General features: G+C 35.3%; 1 protein-coding gene across 5 annotated transcripts in view; it reads left to right on the top strand.

Moving 5' to 3' along the window:
* Positions 1-23,338, top strand: part of Xrcc4 (X-ray repair cross complementing 4) — a 270,439-nt gene that overhangs the window by 39,906 nt on the left and 207,195 nt on the right. For all 5 annotated transcript variants that reach the window (XM_008853290.3, XM_008853292.3, XM_017803246.1 and 2 more), the window contains one exon: positions 135-310. In XM_008853290.3, coding sequence (XP_008851512.1) covers positions 135-310 — 176 coding nt within the window. The remainder of the gene's footprint in view (positions 1-134; positions 311-23,338) is intronic.

Here is a 23,338-nt window from a genome sequence, read left to right as displayed (position 1 = left end):
ATTTAGAATATGTGTTACAGGAATTGATTTTTTGTTCAAATTTGTGTTACATGTGATAAATTGGTAGTAGGTAAAACTTATTTTCTCATACTTAGGACCTTTTCTTTCAACACTTGTTATTAATCTTCCCATAGTTTCTGAATCAGAGATTTCCCAAGAAGCTGATGACATTGCCATGGAGAAAGAAAAATATGTTGATGAACTGAGAAAAGCCTTGGTGTCAGGAGCAGGAGCCGCAGACATGTACAAGTTTATCTTTTCTAAAGAGTCCGGTCATTTCTCCTTTGACAAAGAACTGAAAGATGTTTCAGTAAGTAAAAGTTTTCAAAACTGTGTAAGTGGCAAAACGTTACCTCTTATTGATGCATTTTTTTACTATTTAATTAATTAGGGTATTATTCCTGGAGCACCCCAGAAATGAATACCAAGTACTTTCCAAATACTTGGTATGTAAGGTAGAGTGTTTATAAAATGTGTTTAGATAGATAGATAGATAGATAGATAGATAGATAGATAGATAGATGATGTGTATATGAGTGTGTGTGTCATAGCAGACATGGAAGTCAGAGGACAACTTTTGGGAGTTGGTTCTTCCACCATTGGCTCTGGGGTTCAGTCTCAGGCCTTTGCACTTGTGTGGTAAGCACTTTAACCCACTGATCCATCCTACCAGCCCAGAATGCTTCAGATTTATTCATTGAAAGTAATGAATTGTGAAAAGCAAATGATTGGAAAATGTATTTACTATGCAGTGGTTAAAATTTTTATTTTATTTTTTTGAGATTTTCATACGAATACTGTGTTCACGTCATTTTCACCTCTCCTTATTCCTCCTCAACTCTTCCTACTCCCCCCCCATGACTCCCTATTAATTTTGTGTCCTCTTCTTTGATTATAATTGTTACATATATAAACATTTCATATATATAAAATCTACCTAGTCCATTTAATGCTGCTTGTGTATACATATGTTTAGAACTGACCTCTTGGGATCGAATAACCTGTCAGGGAGCTTGTCTCTGGAGAAAGTTTATTGTCTGTCACTCAGCAACCATTGATTGCCTGTCACTTCATTTATAGGTGGGGCCTTGGGCAATTTCCCCCATCCACTTTGGCATGTCAGCTGGTGTCATTATACAAGTCTTGTTTAGGCAAGCATATTGTTGAGATTTCATCAGTGCAGTTTCCCATGTCATGCTAGATAGAATACACTAGCTAGTGAAGGCATCTGTCCTAGTCCTCTGACTTTTACATTCTTTCCACCTTCTCTTCTGCCATGTTCCCTGAGCCTTAAGTGTTGGGCTTGCATTGTAGATGTGTTAATTGGAGCTAGGCATCACATGGTCACTTATTTTCAGTGGTGGATGTCTGAAGTAGTCTCCAACTGTTGCAAATAGAGATACACTTACCAGGCTTGTCTAAAGCACCAATTCTTTAAAATTTTTAAGCATTATAGTTAATTACATGAATGAACAATTTTGAAACTGTGACATCTGAGTTTTAGACTATTGAGACCAAGTTATATCCAGTCAGTGTGAGAAAATATTGACTTTTAGAAAGAAAACAATAGGCTGCAAAGATGGCTCATGCTCTTGTAAAGGACATGGGTTCAAATCCCGGCACCACGTGGCAGCTAACAACCTTCTATAATTCCAGTTCTAGGGAATTCTGTGCCCTCTTCTGGCTTCCATGGGCACTGCATGACATGGGTGCCCTTACATACATGCAGGCAGAACACTCATACACATAAAATAAAAATGTATAAAAAAACATTTTTTAAAAGCTTGAAAATTAAAAAGAAAAAGAAAGAAAACAATAAATTTACCTTTAAGTATTTAATAATTTACTTATTTTCTTCTTTATTAAAGCATACTTGAAATTTAAAAATAGCATAGATAAGTATGTAATTGAAGATGAAGAGCACATTATTTATATTGTCAGACTTAAAAATAAAGTAGAACTAACTTTGAGTTTTCCAATGCTTGAATGTTTTCAGAGAAGATACCCACTGCTTTGCTAAGCTCTCCTCTAATTCAGATGAAGGTGCTGGCTTCTTTACCAAAGGTCTGCACTTAATTGTCTTTATATTTTAATCAAGTAATTAGAGTTTAAACTTGTTTTAGCCATTGGTTTATAAGTCATGAGATTTACAGCATAAGAAATGGGGAGAAATCTTTACTTTATTAGGTTTTTAGGCAGTACAGAATTTGTTTTAGAGGTAATTTATTAGTTTTAAAATTCCTTTCTAGCAATCCTCTAAATTAAAATGGTTAAGATTTCACCTATTTGAGAAATATTAAAAGACACAAAATCATTATTTCAAATATCTATCATTGTATGGAATAAGATACAGGCCTGGCTTCAGAAATTTCTGTTTAGAAAATGTATGCTTGAATTAGGCATTAATGTATATTTTTTCAACATGTTGCGATCCTTAAAAAAAAAAAGATAATTTAAAAACAGGTGAAGAAGTTTTGAACTGACAACCTCAACTCTACCCAGCTGCTGTCTATTTCTTTTAATACTTTAAATCAGAACATAGTCAAATTTGAAGTAATACTATTTCCTATTCAACAGGCATTTGTTTAGAACAATTAACATGATTTCATGTGTTCAGTTTCTGGTGTTGATCTATTTTGTGTACAATAACACACGCCTAGTTAGTGAAGTTCTTGTTGGAAATCTGAAAAGCCTTTGGTATCTTTTACATGGTGAAGAGCTGGGGACTTGGTTAGGTGGGGATGCTGAAAAACTTGCCATGGTTGGAGGTGCATCTTGTTTGGCTGCTTCTGTGATGGAAAAGCTGTAAGTCTGCATGACTCATGTAATTTACAGTTGGTTTTGTATATATCAGTGTGAAAGACTGGAAGTGATCCTGAAAGAGTTATTGCTTTCTACCCTTAAATTAACCAATTTTATCAAAGCCAAGACTTCTACCACCAACTTTTCAACAGATTTTTCACTAGCAATTGAAACAGTCTACAGGCTTCCCAATAATGCAGAAGTGTTATTGGTTCCTCAAATAAATTTCCTTTAAGCAGCACTTTGCAATTTAAAAGGCTATTATCCTTTTTGTTTATTTATTTGTTTGTGATAAAAAGAAAAGTTCACCCTTGGAACAGTTTGATAATTTTATTTATGCATTGTGCTGGATAGCTTTAGTGTCAACTTGACACACCTAGGTTGAGACTGCCTCAATTGGGGAATTGCCTGCAGTGGACTGGCCTGTGGCCATGTCTGTGGGGCATCTTTTTGATTATTGAGTGATGTGGGAAGGCCCAGTCCACTGTGGGTGCTACCACCCCTGGGCAGGTGGGCCTGTGTTTCTTGAGAAAGCAAGCTGAGCAGGGGCCAAGGGAGCAAGCCAGTAAGCAGTGTTCTCCATGGCCTGTGCTCCAGCTCCAGGCTCCAGGTTCCTGCCCTGAGTTCCTACTTTGGGCTCCTCGATGAACTGTGACCCGGGAGATACTAGATAAAATAAACCCTTTCCTCCTCAAGTTGGTATTGGTCAGAGTGTTTTGTCACAGCAGTGGAGAAACAAACTAGGACATGCATGGCTTGTTTGAGAGATATTTTTAGATATTTTAATGAGGTAAAACCTTTGGTGCCAAGGTCAGCCTTGTAGATCAAGTTGAAAAAATGACAAATTTATTCAATCAAATTACCATGGCTATCTTTCAGTATGGGATGTGTTTTCACAGGCTGATTTCAGTGTGATACTATCTTGTAAATTCATCTGCTGGCAAAAATGTTCTGGCAATTGCACACATGGCAAAACACTTCTTAAGGTTCATTGTGCTTGGATGACCTACAAATTGTAAAGGAGTCTGTAATCCTTTCCTTGATGACACAGATAACTGATAGTTGCCAAAAATGAACTCAAACTTCAAAGAAAGGAAAAGAATGTACAGATTCATCTAAAAGAGTTGCACTAAATTGTGTTGTGTCTCCACATCATGCGGTTCCCATGGCAAAGAGAGCTTTGTTAGACATAAGCACAGTTGCTACCAGACCTACACCTCTGGCAGTCAAAGTTTTGAGGCATTTCTTGCCATAATGCAAGAAGTTTCAGATGTGCTAAACTGTGTTTTGGAGACCATGGCACAATTTGAACATTTCAAATATATAAATCATGTAAAATTTGTGTGGCTTTTACATTTTTACCATCCCTTCTTTAAAAAGAAAGTTAAATTTTTTTTTATTCAAAAAGACATATCTTTTTCCTTACCGAATTTTCAACTTCAGAGTAAGGAGCTTCATACACACATCACTTGTTTGTTGCTGCTTACTTTTACACTCAGGTTTTAGGAAAAAATGAGTTCACAGATTTTATGAGTTTATCTTTTTCCTCATAACTTCCCAAATTGCATTTATGTTGTAATTCTTTTTTGTTTTTTTTTTTTGCCTTTTTGAGACAGCCTCCCTGTAGCCCCAGCTGGCCTGGAATTCAGGAATTCTCTATATAGACCAAGCTGACCTTGAACTCACAAAGATCCACCTGCTTCTACCTCCCAAGTGTTGGGATTAAAGGCGTGAGCCAGCACACTTGGCTCTAATTGGATTTTTTTTTTTAGCAGATAATGTAGATGACTTTATTTAAGCTTATTTCCCACTGGAATAAATGGACACTAATACCTATCTACAGTATGCATGTCTGTACGCTCCTCTCCAAGTGTTCTGCAGTTGTCTGACGTGCACTTCTGTCAGCATCGGGGAGCTCATCATGCCCTTACCACAAGTGCTGCCAGCCCCTCAGACCATCCCTCAACCATTCACAATTCATACTGATTTTTAATAGACATATCATCATTCTAACAATGTGTATCTTAGTAATATAATATTCCTTTTTTGCTTGCATATCTTTAGAAAAATAATTTTCATGTCACCAAATGACCCTATAACTGTTGGTATGCGTAATCTCAGGCTAATCATTTAACTTTACTGTGTCTCATTACTGTTGTTTTCTCATTCATAATGTTTAAATTAATTATTTTGATTCAAAACATAATAGTTTATCTATAAACATATATATGTTGTCTTTTAGAGACAGGGTCTCCCTTCAGCCCCAGCTGGCCTGGAACTCTATGCAGAACAGGCTGGCCTTGAACTCAGAGATATGGAGATTTGCCTGCCTCTGCCTCCTTAATACTAGTATTAAAGTCATGTGCCACCACACCTGGCTGTGTGTGTGTATTTTTTTTTTTTTGTATTTGTGTGTGTGTATTTTTAAGCGTATAAAACAATAGATTTCACTATAGCTTTTCCAAACCTCCTTAGTGCTATTTATCCCTCCACCCTCCCTCTACTTTTGTATTACCCTTCCTCTGCCTTCCCTAGTTAAGCCCCCTCTTTCCATTTTTCTCTCCCCTCTCTTCATAGCACCTATTTCCTGCTCTTCTTCTCCCTAGTGCTCCTACTCTCACCTCCTACAATGGACTCTCTTTATTCCCTGGCTCCCGTGGTTACTCTAGGTTATACACTCCAACCTAAAGATTATGATCTAGGGACCATGAATAAGAGAACACAAAGCATTTGTTTTTCTGGGTCTGGGTTACTTCACCCAGTATAAGATCTTTCTACTTCCATCCATTTAGCTGAAAATTTCATCATCCACTTGATATAATTTACATACAATAAAATGTACCTCTGCTTAGTGTACCATTTTCATCACACAAAACAGTGTTTACATGACTTCTTGAAATCAGACTTAAGTACACCTTTTCTTCCCATACCTTTGCATATCCACCAGGCCCTAGGCAGCCACTGGACTATTTTGTGTCTCTGTAGATCAGTTAACTTTACCTGTTTTAAAATTTTGAATAAATGGGACTGTACAGTGAGTTCTTTTCCTTATTACTTTAGTTGTAGAGTATGGCATTTTTTGTGATTGATCATTATGTATTTTCCTTCAGTAATACATTCTTTGTGATTACTGAATAATATTCCATATTTACTTATTTTTGTCTTTTTACAACTGGATCTCACATATATTCTTGGCACCTTTGTCAAAATATAATAGTTGACCTAATAGATTCATGGGTTTATTACTGGGCCCTGTTCTGTTATGTTCTATTGATGAGTCGCTCTTTTTGCCAGTACCATTGTTTGGCAGTCTAAAGAATTAGAAGAGGTTTGGCTCTCTTTGGCCTCAAAGAGGACCTGTTTGTGGTTTGTTATTATTATGCTGTATACTTTATTGAATATAAATGCACTGATGGACCCATTTGAATTTTCTGGTTTAGTATCATAATGTACATTGATTATATATAAATATATTAAACATTATTTTTGCAAATTGGAAACACCCAAATAAAAGTTATTCTAAAATATACTTCAGTGTTTACCCATTTAATAGATATAATATTGTAATAATTAAAGACCATTTTCCTGATGTATACAATCTCTGTTGAGACTGCGATATTTCTAGTACCAGTGGCCAAATAGCAGTGCATTTGTGAAGACATGCCAGTAATGACTAGGGCAGTAAGGGCACAATGCAGTGGCATTTTCTTATTTCTTCTTATTCTTGGTCATTAATAGGTTCTGACACATAATACCTATTTTTTTTTTTTTTTTGATCTTTTTGAGACACAGTCTCCCTGTAGTCGCAGTTGGCCTGGAACTTGCTAGGTAGACCATGCTGGCCTCAAATCTCTCAGAGATCTGCCTGCTTTTGCCTCCCAATGCTGGGACTAAAGGTATGTGCCACCAAGCCTGGCTTATAATACCTATTTTTAATGTTTAATTTTAGATTTATAGAAAAGTTCAAAGAAATGCAAATAGAATTTCTGCATACCCTTCACCCTAAGTTCCCTAATTTCTTCATATATAGCCATAGGACCATTATTAAAATCAGGAAATTGAAATGATACAGTTAAATACAGGTATTTCAATTGCACCAACTATCTTAAAGAGCTCTTTCTGGTCCAGAATCAGTCCAGTGGTCCTAATTATGTTTAATTTTGTCTACTCTTTTATGGTTTGTAAAATGTCTTTACTCAACAGTTTTCATGACTTGACTCATTTAAAGAGTGTTTGCCAGTTGTTTTGCAGAATGTCCTTTAATTTGTGGTTGTCTGATATTTTCTCAGGTTGACAATAAGCATATGGTTTCTGACAGTAATTCTCCTCAAATAATGTGGCTTTGTCAGTGCAGTCTGTTAGGATGGACAAGGTGTTTGTAAGCTGGTGAAAATAACCTTGAATACTTGATTAAGGCAATGTGTGCCAGCTTTTCTATAGTGTAATCTTAAGATTTCACTTCATTTCCTTAATGTCTAATAGTCTTAAACATATATTCATGTGCATATTTGCCATTTACATCTCTTTTTGGCTTAATATTTGAAATACAGTCCCCCAATTTTAAAATTTTTGTTATTCAATTTTTGTGATTTTCATACAGTATAATTCGATGGTCTTTAGAGTCCCTCCTGGGTCTGTTCCTCCCTTCTGCCCCTCTTCCAATTTAATGTGCTCTAATATATATATATGTATAAAATTACAACCAATAGAGTTTGATTTTTGTCTCCAAATGTCCTTCAGTGTGAGTTCATCCACTGGAGCCTGATTAACCTACCAAGAATATCATCTTTGTAAAAGACTGTCTTTCCCTTTCCCAGCAGTCATCAGTTGCCTAAAGTTCCTTAGGTTGATTTGGGATTTCATACCCACTTCCCCATCACTATGCTGGGATTTTTGTCACATTTGAGTTTGCATAGGACCTGTGTATGCTGTCACCATTGCTGTGAATTTATGTAAGTCCTGACCAGCTGCCTGGAAAATTCTTTCCTTGTGGTCATCACCACCTCTATTCTTACAGTCTTTCTGTCCCATCTTCAACAATAATCCTGAGCCTTGAGAGGCATATGTTTGAAATAGGGTTCTATTCAGGGATGAGCACTCTGCAGCCTCTTGTACTCTTCACATTGGCCAGTTTTAAGTTTCAGTGTTAATCACCTTCTGCTGCATAAGGAAACTTCACCAATGAGAGTTGAGAGATGCATTCATGTTATGTGGAGAGGGTGCATCACTGCTCGGAATCAGAATGGCAGTGGCCATGTTCAGCCCAGTTGGAATAGCCACACAACAGTATCAATACAAGATGAGTGAAAATTTTAACTGACATAATAATATCTTATCAATGAGCTGTAGATTTTTTTTTCATTTGCAATCACCATACTCAAAGTAGTCCAAATAGCCTTCAGCTAAGAAAGAGTTGGTGAGTCATCCATGCCACTGAATGCCACTCAGGTATTACATAGGAAAAAACAGGTGATATCTCTAATCTGAATTAATTTCAAATGTTTTATAACTATTATGGTAAGCAAAAGAAGAAAATTGAAAATAGTAATAGTATTGATAGCTGAATATGATCAAAACATGTTACAAGGAATTATGAAAATATAATGAAATCTATTCTTTGTGTAAATAATAAATGCTAATAAATAGTAGAAGAAAGACAAAAATATTTAGATATAAAAATGTTTGTTGCACCTACAATTGAAATGAAAATATACAGATCTGTTGACTGAACAGTGATGAAAAATAGAGATGCAATATAAACTTAGGCCAATTTTGTGAATTCACTTCTCTATATTACAAATCCCCCATTTGATTTGGTTCTCTTAAGGTGGAAATAAATACATGACTGCTAAAATGAAAAATGTTGACATTGACAATGGGATTAATACTGTTTCTTTCCTTACTGCCCCTTTCTGTGATTCATATATGATTCACTAAACATATGAAAATCAATATAGCTGACAAATTTCCAATCTTGGCAAAAGACAAATTTACAGATTATAGAAACACAGCTAGTTTTACAAGAGATTAAAAAAAAAATTCCACTCCTAATTATATCATGGCCAACTTGTTAAGAATCAAAAAAATGAGGAAATATTAAAAGAAGCCAGTTAATAACAATCAATCAAAGTAGAGCAATAATTCAAACAAATTCTAAGGATCAGCCGAAGAAAATGGAGATGACAACAGGAAAACCACATATTTATTCAGGATTCTTTGTCAAAAGTTACTTTGGCTCTACTTCATATTCTTTCCCATGTTGTAGAAGTTGCTGAGATTTTAGGTATTTTCTCATATACACATGGTTTAGACTTTATAAAACATTTATATAATTTATACACAAAATTTAGAGCTTCCATTCCTGCTCTCTCTTTAGGCTCCCCCTCCCACCCACTTTCCAAATGTTCTTATTTAGAGCTTGTCCCCTGATCTTTCAATTGTATAAAACTAAGATTATGATTATGTTTTAGCTCCTCTTCCTGGGAGAGTTTAGATTCCTCCCTTAGGTTAATCAGGTTCCTAAAAATGAATTATCTTTTTGAGAATTATTTGCTTTTATCAAAAATCATCCTGCATTCACTTCCCGTGCACTTACATCTTTAAAAATATAACAAATGTTCGTCTAGACTTTATAATTGTTCTCTAGGGAGGGTGGGCTCATGGAGCAAACTGACCATGCTGAGAAGCTGAGTCTGCATTAGCTTCTGAGCCCTCCAGTCCCATTTGTCTCTTGACTCTTCATATTTCTACAAACGTATGTTCATATCCACTCATTCAGAAATTAGTATTCTGACTTAATTGGTTTGAATCAGCATTTCTGCTGTCTGAATTTGTGCATTATCCAATTAAGTCATGCCTGTATCTGAAAGTGCAACGTTGGCAGGGAAAGCCCACAGCTGATACTGACACTGAAAAGGGTTTTATGAAATGAAAGTAAGCAAAATGAGTGGTTAGGCCGAACTTCAGGAAAAAAGTACATAATGGTGAGATTTGTGAGACTAAACAATCCGGCTAGTCGACATTCTCTGAGCTGTTTCAAACTTAACAGGAAAACTTGGGAAAAACAAATAATGTGCCCAGGTCATGATCTGGTGAGTGGAGAGTGTATTTGATTTCATAGTTACCATTCCCTGTAGCCTTTTGACTTTGTGGTCACTAACAGAAAGGTATTTACATTTCTTGTTATTAAGATGAGTGTCTAGATTGGAGTGAGAATGTGAATTTCTCTAAGAAACTTATAATTGATGGAAAAATTAATTTAGAAAGGAGGAAGAAATCTCATGATTATGTGGTCTTTGTGAAGTTCTGTGATACAAACTTACACTGCCCTGTGTATATTGTGCTCTTGGCCCCCATCATGATGAATGTCACATGCTGACACTCAAAAAGTTTTCCTATCCACTCCATTTTTTGCTGTGCTTCACAATAAAGGAACACCCTCTAAAACTGAGAAGACTTATCAGAAGTGGCAAGGTTGGTGTTTTCTGCCATTTCTCTTATTCATCTCTTTTTTCATTCTTCCCTTAATCCAGATGCCTAGGATTTTGCTGTAGTTCTGATCACAGGAAAAATTAAAAAACGTTAAAAATTTTTCTGACTATGAAAAGTACTACAGTTAAACAGAATGTTAAAGATGTTTTCCGGAATAGAGAAATTTAAACAAAATACTTAATCAAACTGGATAGGAAGTGAAAAAGTCTTGGCTTTAAATCTGGCTACAAATTATACTTTGCTTGTTCTGTGACTTCTGATAACTCCCTTAGCCCATCTGAGTCTCAGTTTCATTATCTTTTGTTGTGCTTATTTTAAAATTTGTTTTTATTGAATTTTTGTGTGTTTTATAAGACTATCTTAAACAATCTTAATCATCTTTATGCCCCCATCCCCATCGTCACTTTCCCACAGTCCCCCCACTGGAACCCGTATACTCTGTAATCCATATTAAGACTCAGTGTATCAAGTCAGTGTCCCCATACGTTCCCCGGTGCAAGTCCATCCACTGAGGTCTAGTCAGCCTATCTAGAGTCTCTTGTTATATGAAGATCAGCTCTTCCTAACCCAATAGTAATCAACTGCTAATATTTCTTCAAGTAAGTTTGGGGTCTGCTGTTCATTTCCCCAGTTCTTTGCTGGGTTTTTGTTTGCCTGATTTTGCACAGGACTTTTGTATGCTGACACCATTGTCATAGAATAATATGAACAGGGTCCCAGGAGCTTCTAGGACTCTGTTTCCATATGGTCATGCACTTCCTCCCTGGCTCTTACAATTTTTCTGCCTTCTTTTCCATGATGGTCTCTGAGCCCTGGGTGGGTAAAGTCTAATATAGGAGTCCTGTCCATGGACCAGCAATCTGAAGACTCTTAATCTATACATTTTGGCCATTTGTGACCTTTTGTGTTCCTGACCCTTTGTTGCATGAAGGAGCTTCATTAATGAGAATTGAGAGATTCATTCATGTCGTCTTTGTTACCCTGTTCTATGTTCCATGTGCCTTAGGTGTAGAGGTTGCGTTATAGATGTGTTGCTTAGACCTCAGAAATTTATAGACAATGCCTGTGTGTGACCAGTTGTGGTACTTGATAATACTCCCTGACTAGTACAAAGTAAGCTTCTTTAATGAGTGGTGACTGGGATATTTGTCTGTAAATATAGGGATACATGTTTTGCAATAGGAAGAAACTAAATTAGGGATGTGATACTTGGGATTTTCTCTAAGACCTATGACCTCTCCAGCCATGTGTATTTGGTTATGTGTACAGTACCACACTTGAGTTTCCTCCCATTGAGTGGGCTTTTAGTCCAATTAGGTAGTTGTTGATTGCCCCAAGATAAAAGTGCCACTACTGCACCAATGTTGTATACTGTGCCAGCCCTTGATGTGGTTATTTGGTCTTGAAGTTGGTGTTGGACTATCGATTGGTGTTTTCCCTTGGCACTTTCATAGTGCTCTCCAAACTTATGAGAGCTAGCCTTTAGAGGAAGTGGTATTAGGTCAGTTCCAGCTCTATTACTCCAAATCATGTGTCTGAAGTATGTTCTGTCTTCAGTAGTAGGGTCTTACCTTCAAGTTCTGGGAGGCCATCAATGCTATGGCAATAGCATATGTGATTTTGGGAGTCTCTTGGACCACCCTGACCAACAACTCATGGAAGGTTTCTCCTGTCTGGCACTGTTTCTTGTTATGTAGCCTTTAGCTATACACATGGACGCATATATAGATACTGTATGTGTAATTTGTCATTTGGTTGTTAGACTAATATGATTCCCTCTGTTTTTTTTTTTTTTTTTTTAAAGCTAGCTAGGCATTTTTTTTCTCTCCTGTCTCTCCCTGTATAACTTTTCCACCATGGTTTCCTCATTTAAAGTGTCCTCATTTTCCCCATTTCTCCCTTGATAATACCAGCCTCCTATGGTCCCAGCTCTCTTGAGCTCCTTCTTTCCCTTTATCCCCAAGGTTCCTTGTATAACCCTCCCTTCCCCCTCCTATTTAAATAGCCCTATTTTTTATCCATTTCTCCCTTAGTAACCCCTTCTCCTACTTCTCTCTCAGGTTCTTTTTTTCCCTTTACCTCCCTGGTTCCTTTTCATTATTCTGGTTCCTGCAGTTACATATGTATTTTTTATTGAATTTTTGTGGATTTCATACAATACATCTTAATCATATTTAGAGCCCCCTTCCCTGTCTACCCTGTTTCCCACCCACAAGACTTCATGCATTTTATCATATATGTTAAGGTCTATGAAGTCAGGGTTGTGTCTCCAGATATCCCCTGGTGTGAGTTCATCAACTGGAACCTGTTCATCCTTGTCTGCCTCTATCTGTGCTGGAATTAAAGCTTGTTCTACCTCACTAGGGTCTTTCTTTAATTGTGTGGAAGGAATTAATCTTGAACATTCCTCGATAGGTGAATGAAGAAAATACGGTATACATAAACACAAATAATAATCTTAAAAAAGAAAGAAATCTTGTTATTTTTGCCAACACAGGTAAAACTGGAGGAAATTTTATTAAATGAAATCCACCAGTCAAACAAAGACAAACACTATATAATCTTATCTGTACAATATTAAAATGTTGAACTCTTAAAAAAGCAGATTGTGGAATGGTGGTTATCTAAGTTTGTGAATAGAAGAGTTTGAAGAGGTACCAATCAAATATACAAAATTTCCCTTAGATGGGAAAGTTCAAGACATCTAATGAGCAAATTGCTGAGTGTAGTGAAAAACACGTGTTATATATTTGAAAATCATGAGAGTTAATGCTGAGTTCTCACAAAAACAAAGTACTTGACCCTAACGTATATGTTAATTTGCTTAATTTAGATAGTCTTATATGTGTTTATACTTTCTAAAAAACATATTTTTAAGTAGTAAGTACATAATTTTGTGATTATAACACATATAATTCATACATATTTAATATGTCAAGAATGTATGTAAAATGAGACTGTAAGATATCATCATAGTATGATCATTTATAAGATCATACTATGTACAAGGAGGTTGGAGATGAATAAAGGTAGATGATCTTATGCTGGTTTTTCTGTTCATCTTTATTTCCTTTAAGTTTTTTAAAATTTGCCTTTTTTTTTTTTTTTTTTTGGCTTTTTTGAGACAGGGTCTCCCTGCAGCCCCAACTGATCTGGAACTCATTATGTAGACCAGGCTGGCCTTCATCTCACAAAGATATGCCTACCTCTGCCTCCTTAGTGCTGGGATTAAAGTCATGTGCCACCACGCCCAACTAAAATTTGAATTCAGTTTAAAAGAAATCTGTCTCATTTGCCTGTCTGTCATCTATTGTGACAGGCCCTCAAAAACTCAGCCTGTTCTTGAATTCATAGTCAACTTGTATCAGGCTCACAAGTGCTGGGATCACAGCTGTATACAATTTGTTTTTCTTTTGAGATGTGGTCTTGCTATGTGGCTCTAGAACCTGCCATGTAGACCAGGCTGCCCCAAACTCACAGAGATCTAGCTGACTCTACCTTCTGAGCATTGGGATTAAAGGAATGGGCTGCTATATCTGGCTAACTTTTTTGTTTTTTAAGTAATTTTTCTCCATTTGGATCACTTGCTTGCTGTGTAACTTGAACATTTTTGGCTTAACTTTTGATTCTAAGTTAAATTGTTTATGAAATGAGATTTTGTATGAGTGCAGATTTTGTCCTGTGTGAAAACTCTGATTGTGAGGGGTACTGTTTGTTTACTTTTGTTTCTCTCTCTCTCTCTCTCTCTCTCTCAATGGGGCTTTTTGCTCTCTAACTCTCTCTCTCTCTCTCTCTCTCTTTCAAAGACAGGCACGGTTGTATAACTTAAGTTTCCTTTGAACTTTCCATATAGTGCAGTCAGACCTCATTCATGTAGTCCACCTATCTTTGCCTCTCAAGTACTGGGATTGCAGGTAAACATGCCAGTCATTGAGTGCTTTTCTTTATGCAACTTGAAGTTACTTCCATGGCGTCCTGAAAGACGTGCTTTAATGATAGACATTGGTAAACCAACTGTAGCATCACTGATGACCTAGTCATAGCCTCAGTCTCATTCAATTGATGAGACTATGAAACATGTGCTTAGAGATATGTTCCAAAACACTTTTATTGAGTATACATTTTATGTAATGCATTGTATAAGGAGACTCTCTCCTTGAGCCTATGAGGACTAAAGTTATAAGTGAATGACTTTTAAGATATATTTTATTGAATTTTTGTGGATTTCATATAATATATCTTAATCATATTTAGACCCCTTCCCTATCTGCACCCTCCATCCCACTCACAGGACTTCATGCATTCTGTCATATACTTAAGGCCTATCCAGTCAAGGTTGTGTAACCAAATGTCCCTCTGTGTGAATTCATCCACTGGAGCCTGTTTAGCCTATCTAGCATCACTCCCTTAAAGAAGATCAACTCTAACTCACCCAGTGGTGATAGTGATCAGCTGCTAATAGTTTCTCACCAAAGTTGTGGTCTCCTGCCCTTTTTCCCAGTTCTATGCTAGTTTTTGTCTGATTGAGTTTGCATGGGTCTTGTGCATGCTGTCACCATTGCTGTAAATTCAAATGAATAATGTCCCAGGAGCCTGTAAGACTCTGTTTCCTTATGGTCATGTACCTCCTTTCCCTGGCTCTTAAAAATCTTTCCTCCCCTTCTTCCCCACTGGTCCCTGAGCCCTGACTGGGTGAATCCTGTCCAGGGACCTACACTCTGCAGTCTCTTATTCTCTACACTTTGGCTGGTTGTAGTCTTTTGTGTTCATCATCCTCTGTTACACGAGGGAGTTTTGCTGATGAGAGTTGAGATATGCATTAGTATTCTCTCTAACCCTTGTTTCACTATGTTCTGTGAGTCATAGGTATAGAGATTCCATTGTAGATGTGTAACTTAGGGTTAAGCATCTCAGGAATGCCTATTCTCTGTGTGTGACCAGTTGAGGCACACTGTAATACTCTCCATCTGTTACAAAAGAAGCTTCCTTGATGAGTGGTGACTTGTATACTTGTCTGTAAATATAAAGATCCACATTTAGCATATAGTAAGAAATTATGTTTGTCTAGGGTTATGACACACTTAGGATTTTCTCTATGACCTATGACCTCTCCATGTCTATTTGGCTATATCTACAGTGTTACACATGAGTTTCCTCCCATTGAGAAGGCTTTAAGTTCAATTAGGTAGCTGTTGAGAACCCCCAAGATAAAAATGCCTCAACTGCATCAATATAGTTTGCTGTGCTGGTTATTGTTTTGGTTATTAGGTTTTAAAGCTGGGGTTGGACCAGTGATTGATTTTTCTCCTGTGGGAGCTTGTGAAGTATCCTACAAAACTATGAAAGCTAGTTGTCACGGGGAGGCTACCAGGTGAGTTCCAGCTCCATTGTTCCAAGTCCTGTATCCAAATTATGTCCTGTCTTCAGCAATAGGATCTTACCTTCAAGTTCTGGGAGGCAATCAAGGGCTGTGGCAATAGCCTGTGTAATTTTGGAGTCTCTTGGACTACCGTGACTAACAACTCAAAGAGAGGTTTCTCCTGTCTGGCACCATGTTTCTTGTTATATGGCCTTCTGCTATACACATGCACTCATGTACAGATATTTTATGTGTATTTTTTGTTAGGCTTTGGAACTAATACATTTACTTCTGGTTTTTTACACTAAGCATTATTTATTTCTCTTCTCTATCTCCCTGTTTAGTCCTCCTTCTTCCTTCCCTAGTTAAAGTACCCCCATTTTCCCCATTTCCCTCTTGATAATTTAATACCTGTCTCCTTTGATTTCCCCTTCTCTTGAGTTCCTTCTTCCTCATTACCCTATGTTTCCTTGAATAACCTTCCCTCTTCCCCTCCCAGTTAAATTTTTCCCCATTTCACCTTTGATACCAACTGTCTCCTAGGCCTTCTTTTCCATGATTTCTTTCCATTTTCCTGGCTCCCACTATATATACTCACACTAAGAAGCTTCTGTACAGCAAAAGAAACAATCAAATTTTCACCAGCTACACATCTGACAGAAGATTAATATCCAGAATATATAAAAAACTCAGAAACCAAAGAATCAAAAAAACAAATGACCTAATTAAAAGATGGGCTATGGATCCAAACAGAGAGTTCCCAAAAGAAATGGGTAAGAAACAGCTTAAAAAGTGTTCAGTATCCTTAGTAATTAGGGAAATGCAAATCAAACTCACTTTGTGATTTCATCTTACCCCACTTAGACTGGCTAAGAGCAAGAGAACAAATGATACTAAATGCTGGTGAGGATATATGGATAGGGGAATGCTCATTCACTGCTGGTGGGATTACAAATTCGTGAACCACTAAGGAAAGCAGTATAGAGAACTCTTAACTAAAAATTAATCTACTAAAGGATCTGATCATACTACTCCTTGGCATATACCCAAAGGACTCATCATACTGTAGAGATACCTGCACATCTATGTTTGTGGCTGCTCTTCTTTGTAGAAATATTTTATTTATTATTTTATGTGTTTGTGTGCATTGCCTGCATGTATGGAAGTTTACCTGTGTTGTATAATGCCCAGGGAGGTTAGAAGTGGGCTGCAGATCCCCTGGAACTAGAGTTATGGATGGTTGTTAGCTGCCATATAGGTGTTGGGAACTGAACCTGGGTCCTCTGCAAGAGCAGTCAGTGCTTCAGCCCCTGGTGCTGCTTTTTTTCACAATAGCAAAGAAATGGAAACAATCTAAGTGTCAGCTGATGAATGGATAATGAAAATGTGGTACTTTTACATAATGGAGTTCTACTAGTGGTAAAGAAAAATAAAATCATGAAAATTTCAGGTAAATGGATGGAACTAGAAACTTATATTAAGTTACATAACACAGACTCAGCAAAACAAATGATGTATGTATGTTCCCTCTGAAATAGAATTACCAGTAATATTAGCATTTATAATATTTAAGAACATTTGTGAATCTTAGCAACAAATCCTTATATGTGGATGACTTTTTCTGGCATACCTGCCTTAGAACTTTCAGAGTGAGCTCAATAAATAATAAGTATAGAAAAGAAATTTTATAAAAGAAGAAAATTAAAAAGATTATTCTGCATATTTTTTGAAAAAAATAGATGTGCTTTTGTAACAGTATTTAACAGGCTATAAGGATTAAATACCAACAAAATCAGCAATTTATGATAGCTCCATGTTTCTACAGTATTGCACAATGAATAACACTATCCACAATAAAAAAAACTTAATATTAAATTAAATTACTTAAATAACAAACTGTAATGTTTTATCCGATTGTATTACTGACTGGCATGTTGATAGATTGACAGTGATCTATATTATCATCTCTTTATAATTCTTACAGCTGTGTGTATATTTGAATTAATACACTGATAGTTCTTTGTGAAGACAAGTTGTTATATGTGTTATTTGTTTTCCATTGGGCTTATTTTTTGACATACATACTCTTTAGATAACCACGTTTAGTAGGTTTTCTTCAAATGACTGAATTATAATGAAGTATGCCATTTTGTGATATACAGTAGTTTGATTTGTTTTGAAATTTCGGAAATACATGTAAAAATATGTCACTGCATGCTCTAATTTTATTATATGTTATACTTTAATAGTAGCATGATAATTAAAGACAACATTAAAGAAAAATCAGTACATTCATCTCAACAAAAGTCCAAATATTTCTAGCAGTCTTAATTATAGTTATTGGTCTTCTTTTCATCTTTTGAAGCAATTATCAAAGAAGTTTCTGCATTTTGAAGCATATATTTTCAATTCAAAGTAGTATTTCATACAAAAAGATAATGTTAGAAATGATTCATAAATGTACTGATCAACTGATCCTCCAAACTTCTCTCTGATAGGTTATAAATGTTCTGAATGGTAGCTTTTTCTTTTGGTGTTTTGGATAGTGAGAACAGAGCATGTTGGTTCTCCCTATTTAAGTAACAATTTGTTTGGTATACTATGTTTTAAACGAGCTGTAACACCAAAATGGACCACCCACAGAGAGACTAGCAAGGGATTATTAAGCTTTAGCTAAATTACTGCCACCTAAACAAATATTGCCCATTCTGTGATTTAGTGCTGGGCTTAAGTGGATACTTATGAGTGAATCTTTTTAAGTCTTTGAGCTATTGAGATAGAAAAAAAATCTAATAAAAGCAGAAAATTCTCCCATAGAAATTTGAAGTCTGATAATTCTTCAAATGGTGGCCACATTATAGCATTTCCCTTTATTTTTGTACATATTCTTGTAATTATTTTAAATGAAGTTTGAATAGATACTTATGTAATCCAGTCATTCATAAAACATTTTATTTTCATTGACTCCATTGACTTTAGGAGGATTTTGAGAATATAAAAAAGCAGTTGTCACTCTATTACCAATTTTTATGGACATCCTTGAATTGTATGCATTCATAATACTCATAATGAAGTAAGTGTATTATTTTCCAAGGGAGTTCCTTGGTGTTAAAAGCTTCCTAAACATGATTTCGTAGGGCAGAGTTCCCATGGTAATATATTTGTGTGTTCTGGTGGTGTGTTGTTGGAACAGCAGAGGTTATTTGGTGTATGGAGTATTTCCCAGGTCATATAATAAGCTGGTGAATTAAGGAAAAATGCCTGCTCAAAGATGAAACAGTACTTTCAGCAGTCACAGAAAATATATGTGCGATGAAGTCTGCAGCACATGCTTCATGTATATTAGCTACTCTCTGTATCGACTGCTTACACACACACAAATGTACACACACACACACACACACACACACACACACACACACACCACCCTTGAAATCCTTGCATCAGTAGACTATGAATAATGAGAAGGGTTACTGGACTTGTACACTTCAAGACATATTTAAACATTTTATCCTACCCTTTGGGAATTTATTCTGTTCTATTTTCACAGTTACATGAGTGTAAAGGATTTAAGTCTACTAAGAAATGAATTGTCTCCAAAATCAAGAGAAACCTAATTATTCAGGAAAGAACATGTTTGTATAATTCATAGTTCCTGGCTAAGAGGAATTTTTAACATTGTGTTATATAGCCTATGAAATGTAGAGCTTATAGTTTCTTTACTATAACATACTTCAGTGTAAGATTTATCTAAAATAATCTTTATTAATTCTTAAATTAATATTCTAGTATAGGCAGAAACATATTATACTTTTCAAATGAATTATTTATCTGTGACCTTCAAAGTAAATTGGTGAGTTCAGTGAAAATGAGTTAGTAAAAGTTATATTGCATTTTATTAATTCTGGCATTGAATAAGATTTGCCATTAACTAGCCTATTCCTTAGTGACTTAAAAGTTTAACTCAGGAAGCAGTTCCTTAGATGATCTTAGTTCGTTTTCCAAACAAGCAAAATATACACATACAATACTGTCCAGAATGGACATGACTGAAGTAAAATTACCAGTAATGTCAGCATTTAGAATATTTAAGAATATTTGCACAGTTTTCATATGAATATTAATTTTGATAACAAGATGAAATTTAATCTTGTTTTAAAAGTATAATTTTTTAAAAAGTTACTCTAATAAACAGTTTCTAAGATATTTTATGTAACTTTTTGTTTTCTGCACATTTTCTGTAGCTTTACACACATAGTATGAATCAAATCATCATGCCTTTTTATTTTCATATAAATAAACTAGTAACTTAAAAATACATATAAAGAAAAGAAGCTATAACTGATAAGTTAATTGTGAAATTATATATATATATATGTATGTATGTATATAATGAAAAGGCTAATTTGTTTTGAGATTTGTAGAGGGTTACACTAAAAGGGAATATAACATTTCACTTAAATGAGGCCTTCATGAATCATTCATTTGCAGATACAGATATGAATATTCTTCAGGGAATGTACTATACCTTTTTGCCTTTTGAATAATAAACATAGTTGAAAATATCACACATTCATCAAAGCAGTTCCTCTGCTAACACAAGTCTGGTCCCCGTGGGATTCTCATGAGTGCTTTGTCTGGGCTAGTTTTGAAGTTAAATGATGGGTTTTTGTAGCATTCCTAGGGACAGTGTTTCATCACTAGATAGACTTCACTTTAAGAAAATGTTCCTCTTTGTTCAGCTTTATGTCTTAATTGTGACCACGCAGCCTTATAGTTCTCATTATTCTTTCTCCTCACTGCCTCCATAGTCATATTTGTATTTGTGTGAAAGTGATTAGTTGTGTTAGAAAGCAAAAAATCTTGTAAGAACTCATCTACAGCTGTGTGCCAGTAAGGGAGGTGGGTTATGTTTCTAGAAGATCTGTAGGATATTAACAGAAAATTTAACCTAGAGTTATTTTAAAAGTACTCTTGCATTGTTTTGCATCAATCTTTCCTGATAATAAAATAAGGGTTCTTATTTTAAATGGTTTGAAATAAAAAATCATTCTTTTATTTTGAGGCATGTAGGAAAAGTTGATTATAGTAGAATAAAGAAAAGCTTCCTAGTTAGTTATGCACAATGCTGTTACATTTTATATGTACTGTGAAGTCCTATAGTAAATAGGTATTCAACTAAGTTATGCATTTGTAACAAATATATTTTTTTACTTATTATTTTTATTTTTTACATGTATGAGTGTATTGCCTACATGTATATGATTGCACCCGTGTCGTGCAGTGCTGCGGAGGTCAGAAGAGGGCTTTGAATTCCCCTGGAACTGGAGTTAAGGATGGTTCATAGCCTCCATGTGTGTGTTTGGAATCGAACCAGGTCCTCTGCAAGAGCAGTCAGTCCTCTTAACTGCTGAGCCATCTCTCCAGCCCCAAATATGATATATTTATAACAAATTATAACAATTCATATAGTTGGATAGATAATTGTATAATAAACATCTCAGCCCTAGTTGCTGCATAGTTTGGACAATACAACTATATTGATTTCTTTCCAGTGGTGTTAAAGCAAATTTACGGCAAATTCATAAATATTAATTTGTGACATAAGCTAATTCATTTTTCCCAGTACACAAATTGAAATTCTGTGATGCACAAAAGGTTTTCTGCAGACTTGTTTACTATGTGAAAGATCAAATTAAAAATTTAGTAATTTTAAAATTACTTTCGTTTAACTCATTGTGTTATATAGAAAACAATCATAGAGTAATGAAATTTTCTTTGTGAAGTTGATTATCCAAAAGAAAAAAACACTTACGCTAGTGATGAGTTGGCATTTAGAAGCATCATAAAAATATAAAAGCTTAAAAATTATTTGTATCAAACATTACCATGTGAAGATGTCATTAAGAAATAATTTATTATTTTAAAATGATGTGTTTAATTTTAGTGATATTTTTGAAAAATAAATGGAAAACCCAGAAACTATCAGCATGCTACAATCAACTTAAGTTCCTTAGCAAGATGATATTGTTAGGAATAGCGTGGTGCCCTGAGGTGGTGTGCCCTGTAATCCCAGCACTGAGGAGACTGAAGCAGGGGAGTGTAAATTCAAGGTCAGCCTGGGCTGCAGGTTGAGACTGTCTATAAAGAAAGAAAGAAACAAACAAACAAAAATAGATAAATAAATAAATAAATAAACAAAGGAAAGAAGGAAGGAAAGAAATAAAGGAAGAAAGGAAGGAGTGATTGAAGAAGTTGGTAAATTTTCTTCATAAAAAATGCATTTTTGTTGCGTATACAAAGAATTCTAGACCTGGAAAAATCTTAGGTCTGTGGTATAAACATCTAAAACATCCCCCTTTAAAGCCCCTTATAAGGGGCTTAAAAGTCTGTATTCAAAGAATATTTTTGTTCCATCTTGGCCGTGACATATCACTGTGTCTTTTGGATCACAGTATTTCAATATTAAGGCTGTTGTATGTTCACTTATATTGTAAGTATGCATCTGATAGCTGTAGTTTGTCTTTTAAGTAAATAAACACTTATGTTTCTCAATCACATGCAGTATTTGAGGTAATTTTCAAAGCCATAAATCAACTAAAATGGTGAGTTACTGGGCAAGTATTTCTTCTTTTATTGTGGAAATCATCTTTGAATCCTATAAAAAGAAATGTATTGATTTGAAAGAGGGGTGGGGTAAATATGAATCATAAAAAATTTGGGTAACATGCTGATATGGATGTTAAGGACTTAAAAATGTATAATGAAATGGTGAGAAAGTCAACTATGATTTTTATCTAATAGTCTGATTAGAGTGTGCTGCTAATGTTTCATTACCTTTACAATATTAAACCTTTGTCTCCCAAGACCCAGGGATCGTTGCGGAAGTGACGGTGTGCATTTTAATAGTCTGAGGTGGTAGTTGACTAAAAGGAAACTGTTTTCCAGACAGCATTCACAAGTTCCACATTAGCTCACAGAGACATACACACAGATACATGCACACACATACAGAGACACAAAGACATGCACACACAGAGATATCACACACACACACATGCACACAGACATTCACACACACATTTACACACACCAAGAATACAGAACCACAATAACAAAAACTGATGTGTTAGTAGAATTTAAAAAGAAAATTATGGCCATTCTCTTGTTTACAATATTTTACCCTTGTTTTGAAATGTTTCTATTTTATCAGTTAATTATCTGCTACTTATAAGTGGATGCTATATTTTATAGTTAATGTTTATTCAAATGCAACTTGGAAGTGGTTATGCACACAGATATGACCATTCTGTAATGGTTCGCACCTCATGTTCCCAACTCTAAAAGGTTGTTTTCCTTCCATTTGGAAAAATCTGATTAAATTCAGCAAGTTTAAATCTGTACTGTTTCTACCAAGTCAGGAACTTGTACAGCATCTTTTGTTATGGTCTGTTTCTGTGTAAGGAGAACTACATGATGACTGATGGTTAGGTGATCTAAAAGTTATTTTTCCATTTGAGAGGAATTAATATTGTCAGAAATACAACAATTTTACAAATGACAGTTTACAGGGGAGATTGCATTTCTTTATAAAATGGAAAAGAATTATTGTTTGTCTTTTAGTTCTAATATAAAAGTATTTACATTCATAATATAACACTTTCAACCTTTGAAAAAGATTTTGTC

The sequence above is a fragment of the Nannospalax galili genome, unplaced genomic scaffold (genome assembly GCF_000622305.1).
Source record: "Nannospalax galili isolate Female #2095 unplaced genomic scaffold, S.galili_v1.0 scaffold45, whole genome shotgun sequence".
Classification (NCBI taxonomy): Eukaryota; Metazoa; Chordata; class Mammalia; order Rodentia; family Spalacidae; genus Nannospalax; species Nannospalax galili.
This window is presented reverse-complemented; position numbering and strand designations above follow the sequence as displayed.